The following is a 12,898-nucleotide window of genomic DNA, read 5'->3' on the forward strand; positions in this document are numbered from 1 at the left end:
CCAGATAGCGACGAGTCGGCTGCTTGAGAGCGGTGGCTGGAGTTTCGGTCTTTGCTGCTGCACGCTCGCTCGTTATTATTTCAGTCCCTTCTCAAAACATGCCATGGTATCATAAATTTCTCCTCAAGCAGCACCACTTGGACAGAGACCTCTGCGTGTTCTTTTTTGTTGCTGCCGCTACCCGGACTTGAAACCTTGTCTTGACCTTCCGCATGGCGCTGTGCAAATCCAAAGGCTTTGTGGTTGTTTAGCTTCCTTTTTTTTCTACTGTTTCTCACTTGTCCGCTGTGCGTACATGAGCTACTTTTTATACGGCCGAATTTTTCTTATTTGTTGGCGTTTGCCTCACTCCTATCTTGCTGCTGCATCCAGCGTCGTCCTGGATGGGTTTCTTTCCGCTTTGTAATCATATTAAATGAAATAATAAATTAAGATAAGTTGCTGCCAAAAGGTTACCTTTGCACAATCCTGCTAGTCTTATCCACTTTTGCCTCCTGAAGTAATGCTGTTTTCGTTTTGTTTTGAGGAGTGAAGAAAATGGTTAGTTATTTTTTTTATTTCTTTGCAACATAACCTCATCGTTTTGCCTCACCGTGAAACGAGCATGAGAAATGGGAGTTAAAATGTGAACCACTTGCCATGGTAGTCGCGGTACCCGCGCACCCAAAAGGTAGAAGGGTACGTGTCATGTCACGCAAAACCGTTTCTCCATCTTTTATTCCGTCGCTCTATGGTTTTGTTTATTTATTTATGCTTTAAACACTTTGCTGCAGGGATTACGCTGTTAAACTTCGGCTTCCCAAGCGTTGAAAAAGATAATGGTGGAAAAAGCACTACACCGAACATGGAATTTGTTTGCCGGTTTTTGTTTTGTACAAAATAAAAGTGCTTCTTCCGCTCAACTCACCGTTTTGTATGACACGGTATGACTCTCCGGCCGAAACAACTCAACTATGAAGTTTGGTGTCGTCTTATCATTTCCTGCTTTGCTTCCGGTTACCTCATTAAATTCTGGAAGGATTTACCTTCCTCCAGCGTGAGGCTTTTACTTATAAGACCATAGATCGCGTCAAATACCTGGTCTGGATGTGGTGGTGATGGGAGCTAGAGCTCAAGAAACACCAGAGCAAGTCTAACCTTCCACGGCGGGTGTTGCACCGAAGCAAAAGCGAAAGAAAGAAAAGCGTCCTCCGACAGCTGTCTGATGTTTTCCTATAATTTATGGACTTGAAAATTCATCCCACACCAACAGCATGATGGACGCTACGGCTTGCGCGCTCGAACTATCTCCCGCGGGATGATGCCGTGAGTCAGCGTCGAGAGAGTTCGCGAAAGTCCACCATCGACCGTTCGGCCAGGTGTTTACAAACCATCCGGAAGGATGGAATTTCAATGTGCATTTTGGGTTTGGTCGGACTATTCTTAAGTTTGGCTGGAAGTTGCGGGAAGATTTGCTAGCAGACTATAACTTATTTAGCGGATCGTGGCAACGGCAGTGACAGAGCTGTTGGCGTGCTTAAGCGAACTTCCGCTCAGTCAGTTAGTGGTGCATTAATTATGTTTTCGCTACAGTCATTTAGTGTGGCATGAACACTTCTTTTGCGCCCAAAAGGTGTTGCGTTGCCTGTCAAGAGTTTGTTTTCTCTCCGGACAATGGAGATTTCTATTTGGTGAGTTTGTTTGCAATGCAATGAAAGAGTGTCTTTTCTGTTGTTTCTTGGGAAATCTTTACTGTTTATAACTTTTTCGCTCAAACCGCCCCCACCATTCATGCACGATCGAAGAAGTTTTCTCATTGATTGAATTTTAATTCCTCTTGATGCTCACAGTCTCAGGTCGAATGAACTTCTCCGCTCGGTGTGTACTAATCTTATTACCATATCAAAACCAAAACCACTCCAGCCAGCTAGTGAAGTGCAGCGAACCGTACGCGAACAGCAAACCCGGAACGCTCCCCACTCCCAGCGGGCAGTAATGTCTTTGAGATCGTTATTGTCCTACTTAAAAATTGTCCACCGAACCGGAAGCCAACAGTAAAAGCATCACAATAAAACGTGTCCCACACAACCGCGTCGTGTCCTGGCAAAACCAACCCTCGACCAAACCATGCAAAACAACGCAAATCTTCGGCAACGATCAGCATTATAAATTTATTGGTCACGGTACTGCCATTTTATGCTGTCGGGTGGTATTTTTGCCACGTCGACACTTTCATGGGTGCACATTGGCCGGGTGATGTTTTGCCGGTGACACTGGTGAACGTGGACCAGGACCATCGTACAAAAAAATTGCACCGACTCCGTTTTCTCATTTTGGTGTGACCAGCTAATGGTTTTATCAAGATAATGAACGCTACGCCATTGTGCAAGCGCAACCAAGTTTGCCCGTTTTGGTTTCATTTACTGCGAGATGATGTTTTCTGTACGTGTGGCTACACTTTCGAAGCGATTCGAAATGATAAATGAGCAGGAATCGAGTGGAAAACTGATCACCTGGTCGTGGTGAAACTGTAGCAAACGTACGAATGTGTATGCTAATGATAGTTGGTCTTGGAATTTGTAAAGTACAACTAATTGCTAACTCTTTTACTGTTAATTACGCTTGCACTGAATGCGTTCATCTGGAACAAATGTTAAAGAGAAGCGAGAAGACTGTTTCTCATTCCCTTGTTTTGCAAATGACCGTTTGTGTGTACTCCACACGGTGTACATCTTAATTTCTTTGCCATGAATATTTGAATGTGTAGTTTTGCTAATAGGAAAGCAAAAGTTAGGAATTTATAGCATTCATTACGCAAAATGATTCTAAGCCTTGTTACTAGTTCATTTGCTCGTTGTAATTATTATCTAACTTAGCTTGAGCTCAACTCACTAAGACGCTTTAATTCATTGCACTGTGGAGAAAATTCTTCGGACAATTTCTTAAATAATACTCATCCAATGTATATTGCTTTGAACTACACATTAGGCGAAATGATGCCAAATGTTTATGAATCAGCACAAAAATTCTTCAACTTTTCACACAAAAAAAATCAACTGTAAATATTTATAAGCCCACTCAATATCATAAAATGTATCACATTTTTAACCCTAGAATTCCTTCGCTTCATCGTTCCGTTGTTGATATTTACGCTCTCCCGCTGATAACTCAAACCTACATGACACGATTGCTCGGTTACAGATAATAATTCCCTCCACCAACCAAGTGCCTCGATACGTCGATGCCATAAACCATCGTTTATGTCTTTATTTTGCACCTTTTTGCCATCCGCAATATGTTCCAATGCGCGACTACCACGCCACAGGAACAGTGTGATAGAATCCATCGCACTGCAATGCTTCATCGGGGCTTACTTTGTACGGCGCACACAAAGTTTAGTGGCGATGCTCATACGAGCATCACGGAGCGCAACGAGCAGTGGTTCGTTTTTTAATGCACAGCACAATTGCATCCGTGGATGAGCGGGTCCCATAACAAGCGGGTTTTTATTTCGCCCAGTTGGCGAAAGTTTGTATTGCAGTTCGCAATGGTCGGTTTCGAGGAAACTTTTGCAACGTGTAGAGACGTATAGGATAGCATGAACTGTAACGGTAGTCGCTTTTTAGTGGAGTTTTTCAAATTCATTCGTTTTATTTAGATTGTTTAATTAAAGTACATAGTATCTATTTCTGGTTGCAAGCATAAAAAGTAGATTTAATGTTCAGCTGGTGCTACTGGCGATACTTTTAATCACTACACAGTATATTCCCATATCCCTAGTTTAAAGTAGTTTAAGTTAATCAACCACAAATATATGTTGAAATCATTCCCTTGAAGGGCTACTGAATCGTAAACCTATAAAATTGAGCTGCATTTTGTTGCACACAACCATACAAAACCGGGTCTATTTCCATCTGTCCAAATGCCAAACTAAGCATGCCGCAACCGCAACACGATGGTTTCGGTGGTATTTAACCCGGATAGCGTCAACGGTTCGGCTTCATCATCATCCATCAGCCCCGGCCCCGACCGGGAACGGAAGCGTCACGCTCCGAACGCTAATGTTGCTGGTTGCGTTGTTTATGGACCACACCGATGGATGAATCTGTTTAAATATGCAATGCCAGTTCCGGTGGCGGTAGCGATTCAACCAACCAACAGCATTCACTCGTCCTCATCATCATCAACATGATCATGGTGGTTGGTTCCTGATTTCTGCGTTCCGGTTTGCTTACTCCCATCGCACCCGTCTGTCGATCTGCACGTCAGTGCCGTCAGCGGGCGCGCGATGCCTTTTGACAACGCGAAGACACATCACGTCCGACAGCTGTAACAAGGCACGCTGCACGGGTGTTGCTTGTTTACAGTTGAAACATCACCCAACACTGCCCGAACGCGACGGCCTAATCGATTGGACCAACATACCGGCGGCTAGGATTTACTGTCACACAATCACACCGCAAATTGCTCCCACCGTGTACTAACTTAAACCGAACCCGCCAAACCTTCAAGAGCGCATTTAAACTTTGCTAACCCTCATCGAGTTTGCTGAAGTCGAAGTTTTGCCCAATACGTGAACGGGTGTCCCTTGTTAAAGGTGAGCTCACACTCATTTGGATTATTTTTCATCCCGCCCGGTGACAATCGTGTTACCGTTAAGGACGAAGATTACAAAATGACGTCCTTCCCGGACGGCTAGCAACAGAACAACTTGCGATCAAACAAGGATAATGTTTGCTTAAACCACCCAACTTGTACCGTTGGGTTTAAGGTTGGTTTCAACCCCGGGAGCGTCTCTTGTTGTTTTTTTTTGTCTATGCTACCTTCCAGGACCGACATTTTTCACCCAAGTCGCAAATCCGTTTCATAATTTATTTTGTGGCGAGATGAACTTTTCATGGCTTCGTGATTTGATTGTCTTGCGAAACTTTGCTTTTATCTCAACACTTCCGGTGCGTGCAGGGAAGGTTTACTTTGTGAGGCATTGCGAGGAAAATCCTTTCTTTATGGACATTGTCTGTTATATATATAAAAAAAATCACATTAATATTAGCATTTTTTGTCATTTTAACAAATTTTAATTTTAACGATTTCTTCCAAAAAATGTTTTAGATTAAGCAACTGTTCTGTAGTTGTGGAACAACTTTTAAAAATGCATACTCCTACTGTTAATCAACCGTCATTAAAAGTAATAATTAAATGCAAGTTTAAAGCACTAATGTCCACTTACAGTATGTAAAACACAATGAAACGATGTCATGACACAGGAAACATAATGTTAATGTTGTGCATATCCGTTGGAAAAATCATGTAGGAATGGAATGCAAATTTAAATCAAGACCAGTATTGATTTCAACATTATCATGTTATGAATAATCGATTTAACCGTAACAACCATACGTCACACTTGATCTCGCATCAGATTTCCGTTTGACATATTGTAGCACGTGTAATTAAATTCAACACCAATCTTTGACATTTTCATTTATGTCTCTTCTTTTCTCTTTCATTTCTCTTCCTCCCCCATAGGAAAGTTATCCAACTCGGGATCATTGAGGAGGGCAGCTACGAGAAGGATGTCCTGCTGTACGTCAACCTGGGCGAACCGCAACAAATCGGAGGTAAATGGGTCGTATCTCGATTCGCAGCTCCATCCTGCGTATCCTGTATTGTCGTCTGGCTCCGTGCAACATCTTCCGTACGATTTCTTTACGTCCACCTGGTTTTAACACTCGTTTGCCTTTCGGTTGTTTTTTTTTATTCTCCACCGTTTCGATCTAGAATTTGTTTTCCTCACTTTGTATGTTTCTGTTGTTTCATATCTTCGCTCCATCCGAGGTTTCCTTGCCGTCTCTCGACCGTTGCAGGGTTTTGCTTCACCGGTAGGCTTGTTCCGTTCGCCTAGGAATCGTACTACAAAGCTAGTGTATTTGGAATCGAATTAGAGTCCGTGTTCTTTCGTCACTATTGCTTTCTTTTGGCCGCTCGGGCCGATGCTGCTAGCTTCAATCAGAACATACTCGGTTAGAAATGGCATGGTGCTTTGCTGTACTACTCGTTCAGAGATCTGTTCCACTTGGAATTCCACCGTAGCAAACACGGACGGTCCAATGAAAGATCAATTCTTGTTAAAAGTGGTTGCGGAATTATTACAGCCATCCAACATGATTTCCATTTCGAAGATATCCGCTTGCGGTACGTTTTGGTTTGAAGAAACAAACGACATGTGACTCCTGCACAGTAGCTTGTCGGGAGCCACCCGAAAACATTCGTATGGTAAATTTACCCAAGATGCCGATTCGGCACAGTGGACGACTACATGCCGCCTGACTTGCTGATTTCATGCGAATACCGCTTCCCGTTCCGTGTACCTTTTGCGCTTCTCGTGCATACCACTTTACAGTGTTTGACATGACATATCTCACACGCCACGACCATCCACGGCCGAACGTTTTGCTATGAATATGTTATCCCCGGCACCCCGTGCCTTCTTGCAGGCCCGGAAAGGATTTTGTCTCCAGTGCGAGACGTTTGACGTGTCGTCCTGGACGCGCCGCCACCATCATTGTGTACCTGTCGGTACACCGTACACTGGACAAACATACATAGCCCATGTCATCTATTCACCGTTCGTTAGTCAACACACAAAAGAAACAACACCTCGTCCAGCAAAAGGGGAACCGCGTACCTTTCCCCCCGAAGCTGCCTCTCCATGGGGGATCCTTCGGCCGAGAGGGACACAGCGTGCACAGAATGTTAATTTTTCCCATTCTCAACACCACACACGCTTCCCGTGGTTCTGCTGGTAAATGGATCGGTTCGCGGTGTACGCCCTACATGTGTAAGGCATGGTACATCACCAACCGTACGAAGACAACTTCATTAAACCCGGTACACCTATGGTGTACGGTGGTCGTATGAGGGAAAACTGATGCGACAACCCGTAAGCGACTTGATTGGATTGTACAATAGATCGAAAGGTGTCCTTCCAACCGGTTTATCATCAATTCCATCATCCCCGAAACAGGTGCAATCGAACCGTGAAGGTGGATGATAAAATCGTCATATAGTTGGAATGGGCTATCTGCTCGGGTAAAGGTAGCTTTATATGGACGTTCGTTCAACAAGCGGAACAATTGTATTGTTTTCATGTGTCTTTTTAATGTTTCAAAGTGTATCCACACCATGGTTTTTATTTCTACTTCTTGCAATGAAACAGCATTAGAAACATTTAAGATTTTCTATTGTCTGCTTCTTTGTTAAATTGGTTACTTTCTTTTTTTTTAATGAAGACTTTTTTCATAACTTAAGAAATCAAACTTCAATAAATTCCATTGGATTGCAATTCCAACCACACATCAATCTTGTTGCCGCTTGCGCGAGAGGAAACAATTGAATTATCGATCCGACCAATGGTAAACAAAGTGTACCATTATTTTGACCTTCCTCCCCTCATTAAACAACCTCTCGTTGCGTACGTTGCCCACCGACCTGCCATCCTCAAATAGTACGTTGATTCGAGACCGCTCGTCGAAAAGATAAACAACCCATAACTCTTCTACTATCAAATATGCAATCATCCCATTCTGGCAGTACGTTCAACAGGAACAGTCCCGGTTAGCGAGATGCAGGGGTTAGAAATTCAAATCCGTGTGCGTACACACGCAATCCCTTTCCGTTGCGTACGGTTCACGATCGGGAAGCGGTGGGGGTGGAATTGTGAAAATAATCACTCCATTAAATTTTTTTTTAGCCTCATCGATCTAAACAAACACCACCATTATCGTGCTGGTCGCTGTACCGTGGATGATGATAAAAATAATACCAGCTTTCTTCGCAAGTTTCTGTGCGTATCGAGCACTGTCCTGGGCGGGATGGAGATCGAGAACGTACGATCGGTGCGCGTACAGCATCGACAATGTGTTTATTTCTTTTTTATCGTTTCTAAGTGATAGTTAGGGGTGATAAATTTTTAACTACAAACAAACCATAGTTTTTCTTTTTTATGCGGAATATATTATTCATCTTCACATCATTGTGTTGGTCACCATTGTGACGTGAGATCTAGGGGATATGAATGGAAATGTATTGGTGGTCGTTCTGATATGCAAAGCGACCTCAACAGATCAGTTTAACATGAAGTTAATCTTAGTTAATTTCACCTAAAGCTATTGGCGATTGTAGGTCCTTTATGTTTCCACAATGTCTTTATGTCTTTGTAACTGTTCAATCCGGACCACCGACCCATTTCCGGCATCACGTCGCTCAATCTGTGCCAATACCCAGCAAAGTACAAAGTAAACATCCTGCTGGCTACGCATTTCTCTCATCGCAGCTCTATGGTGTAGCCCCGAAGGCTACAACTTTCAACAACAGCAAAAGCACGCAATGCCAACCTTCTAAAGAGTATCGTTCCGAACACCCATCCCCTGACATGACGCGCTGGAATATATTTCTTCTCCATGTCCACCATCAACTTCTTGACTTTAGATTTAGTTTTTTTGGTTCGAAATATATGTTAATTGCTCACCATGGTATTCGCGACAAAGCTGAGCAAAGCTAGCATCGTTACGGTGATTCGAGACCGTCTCGGGTCAAAGCGCCATCTTTATGCTCGATTCGACCCCGCCTATTGCGCTCGTAGCATTCCCATCATCAAGTAGTTCGTTAGGCGCGTAGAAGCAATAGTGTTCGAGTGGTTTTCTTTTTTTTTTTGTTGGCCAGTAGAACATGTAAATTCGCCCTGCCACGCTAGGAGGAAAGCCAACATACTTCAAAATCTTCCCGCCCTCCCCTTAATAGGTAGTAATGTTCCGCGTAGAACGTTGTTGTTATATTACGTGTGTAAGATAGATTAAGTATGGCTTAATTCGTTTTTCGTTGTTTCTTTGTTCGTAGTACGTTTACTGTTGATTTCGTATTATATGGTTTTCTCTTTCTTTCTCTTTCTCTTTTCTTTTTTTTGTCTCTTACATCTACCAATGTATATTTCAACTAACGGTGCTGATCTCTACTACTGTACTTAACCATTTCATCGACGATAATTGTACCGTCATCACCACTGTTGCCTCTTGTTACTTTTGTTTCTGCTAACATTAACTCTACTAATAATTTCTCCCTTGTCGATTACCTTTACTGCTCTTTACTTGATGCTTACGTACTGATTACAATGTTCTACAATTAATGCAACGATCTCGAGTAAACGATTTCTTTCCATTTGTCTTTCTTTTCCTATTACATTACTTTGGTCTATTGATATCTCGTGATTTGATGCTAATATTGCACACTATTGCATTTTTTTATAATTGATTCTCGTTAATCTCCTTCTTTCTTGTTGTCGCTTACGGCTTAACCACGAATGTATAAATCTGATGCGATGACATTCCACCAATTTGTGCACGAAAAATTATATTCCATAATCAACCATACCGTTCACTGAAATCGTACACAACATCTGCAACCTGTCCGCGGCCAATTCCAACCACATGACAACCTGTATCTGCATCCGGCATAACCTGGCGGTTACGTCACCGTACGTGCAATGGACCACTCACGGTCACTCATCTTCGCCCCGTCACTTACCGAAACCAACAAAAAACTAAACGACTACTTCGCAACCGCTCGCGTACCGACCATATCGATTGGAAACGGAAATTACCAACAAAACATTGCAAACCATGTGTCAATATCTGTCACACTTCTGTGCCGGATGTTCGATTGGTTTTGATTGAAATCAAAAACGAAAACAAAACAAACAAAAAACCGGGACCAACACCGTCAACGGACGATCATCGATGATGGGCTGCAAAAACAAAAAAAAACCCGTACTCTGACAAATGTATAATTGGGATGACGATTGAAACCTATCGTTACGCTTCCGTGTCGATGTTGTTTATGAAACATAATGATGCAAAAAAAAAAAAAAACAAACAAACCAAAACCCACCAATGTTTGAACAAAACTGCAAATTGAACACGAATGTGTACGCAAACCATGTTGTCACTGTGCGCAATATTGATGGATGGCGTTGTTTTTGTAAGTAATACTTTCTTTCGTTTTTTCGTTTGTACATACATGCAACTTTATTTTACGAGCTTCCCCTATTATCCGGATGCACTGTTTTGCACGAGTACATATCGCTTCCACCGTTTCTTTGCAAAGCACCTTCGAGGGCAGCTTGATGCCTCTGCTTGGAGCTCCTTGCGGCACGGGATGGCCCCATCCGGGAGGCATACTTGCCACCGAACTTTTATCTCTCTCTGCACCACACGATGCACCGTTTTGTCCATTCACTCTTGCCACCCTCATGCTTATTCATTATACGTTTCAACGCTAGATCCGGTAAAGTTGGAAAATTTACAATTAGTAACAAGTGATATGAACGGCCAACTTTCTTCCCAAAATAATCATTAATAAACACCTCGAAAAATAATATATTGTAAAAGAAGCAATTAATCAATATTATAATTTTCTTTAAACATAATTTTCAAAATTTTGGTATTAAAGTTTTAAATTAAATTACAACTCCGTTCAATGGAGACGCCTGGTTCGTCTTACATGGAGACGCCCAGTCCTTTGAACAGCAGAATGCCAAAAATCATGCAAAACAGCACCGCCCCCGCCGTGCACTAGTTACACTTTTGTTTGATCCTATTTAAATTCTATGCATACTAAAACCATAAATTAACGAAACCTACGTGTTTCCAATTTCAAATAATGAACGTTAAAAACCACCAACACACTCCAGGTAAATGAGTTCCTTTTCATTCCGAATGTTACCATCGTGTATGCACACTTGCTACTTGCCAGCACGTTTCTTGTGCGTTTCATAGAAGCTGTACATGAGTTTTATACAATTATATAGTATCTGCTACAGCTTAATGTGCCGCTAATTTCTACTTTTTTATTCTTCGTTTTTTTTTACACTACTATCTTAATCTTAATTTATTCCGATTTCATATCTCATCACGCTTTGAGCGACGAATTCTAAAATGTGCAACGTGTTTAGGCTTGCATGCTTTGCTTTCTATGTTTCCCTGATTGTGCTCTTTTGTTTCTTTTCTATTGTCGTAAGCTTTGTGTTTTGTGCGCGCAGATTTCTTCAAAACGGCTCCGCAACGTCGATTTTGTTTTTTGTTTGTTTTGCAAAAAAAAAATGTTTTTTTACTACAATTTCCATTTGCTTCAAAATTCATTTATTCAAGATCTGTAAAAATCACATTCAGCAGCAACAAAAAAAAATGTTTCGTTTGAATGTTAGTGCTTGTTTCATTCTTACCAACAGCGGTGCCATCTTGTTTAGTGCGCTTACCATTCCCGTTCTGCATCTCATTTGTCCGTCTAGCTCAAAGCTCATGTTTCAAGGTTTTTCTTTTTGATTTTCATTGTGTTCGTTTGGGATTTTTTTTTTGCGTTCAGTTTCCGTTGCAACAAATTGCTTTGCTTTATCAGAAAAATCAACAAAAATCCTCGTCACGGCTCTTTTTTTTTTTCTTTCCTGACACACAATTTTGAGCTTTGCCGATAACCCACATCCTGTCACGGTTCTACCGGTGTTATCCATTTTGCCACCAACTATGGCCTTCCCCATTTGCAGGTCTCACACACAGACAAACACATGGAACGTACCCGTACTCCAAATCCTTCTAGTTTTCGTCTAATCTCCTCTGTCTGCTTCTTTCTCGCCTTCAGAATGGGGTTTTTTATCATTTTTCTTCAAAAAACCCATGTTGTTCTTGAACAAACCACCCGCTCACGACCCGTCAATTCCACCGTCTAAGGCAACCGCAGAAAATTTAACAACAACTTCAGATAAAAAAAACAGAGTTACCACCACTTGAGTGCCACCAGGAGGATTGTATGTTTCCCTCACGTCCCGTACACTCTACAGTGTGTTTTGCATTGATGTCCTTCTGTCCTTCTCCTTCCAACGGTTTAGTATGTCCTTTTCACACAAAGTGACAAGCAGAAGTTGTACCGTACATTCCAAACACCCAACCTCACCACAAAACACAATCACCCCGTGCTCTCCCATCGCAACACTGCAACTTGCCAACATACACCATGCACACATACACGTTTCTCAAGCAAAAATATTTCGCAAACACAACAACCAAAACCCTAAAATTTAAATACGAAAACCCGCTGCAGTCTTGTTTCACGTTCTGCAAATCACCATGTCCATGTCCGCTGTACTGCCACGCAATGGGTTTGCTGTGTTTTGGGCAGCATATAGCAAAGAACCACCCACACATCTGTATACAAATGCCAACCTTCCCCTGTACGCCCATGTCGTTGACATCCACTGCCAGCCACAGCAAGCAAATGCAAATCCGATTCTCTCCCGTACACCTTCTACCAACAGCAAACCAATAACTGCGAAAATTATGCTCAAGCTATCGTTTCACTTTTCAGATCATTGTGCTACAATTTTTTTTCTTGTTTCCTTTATTTGACTTCTTGATTGTATACGTCTGTCCCATGTACCATGCAAAGTTCATGCGTTCAAACATTTGTCCAAATTTTCGTTTTCATGGTGATTGTATGTTTTCTTTAAGTTTATTGATTTTATTTGGTTTTCGTTCTTTTCATTTTCATTTTTTACTTTTTTCTTTTTGGCTTCAAATGATTTTCTTTAACTAAATTTTTGTTTTCCTTTTATGTTGATTTTCATTTTTTCTGTCTCTTTTTCTATACATTTCTCTTGTTCAAAGTGTTATCAAAACTATGTTCCTTTGTTATTGTTAGTTTTCCTGTACATTTTGTATCATTTTTTTTTTTTGTTCTAAAACACTTTTTAAATCGTTCTTTTGATACAGTCGAACATACCTGTGTGATGCTGGATACTAATTGATTTTCTTGATGTTTATTTTCCTCATCGTTTGGCTGACACGACCATTGTGCCGGATGCCACACGTGC

The 12,898-nt window shown here is 41.7% G+C and overlaps 1 protein-coding gene across 1 annotated transcript in view; it reads left to right on the forward strand.

Annotated features, from left to right (window-relative positions):
• The window catches only part of LOC128709287 (sodium/calcium exchanger 3), a 93,425-nt gene that overhangs the window by 39,507 nt on the left and 41,020 nt on the right, over positions 1-12,898 (forward strand). Inside the window, exon 2 of the mRNA XM_053804275.1 lies at positions 5,509-5,600. Coding sequence (XP_053660250.1) covers positions 5,509-5,600 — 92 coding nt within the window. The remainder of the gene's footprint in view (positions 1-5,508; positions 5,601-12,898) is intronic.

This window comes from Anopheles marshallii, chromosome 2, assembly GCF_943734725.1.
Source record: "Anopheles marshallii chromosome 2, idAnoMarsDA_429_01, whole genome shotgun sequence".
Classification (NCBI taxonomy): domain Eukaryota; kingdom Metazoa; phylum Arthropoda; class Insecta; order Diptera; family Culicidae; genus Anopheles; species Anopheles marshallii.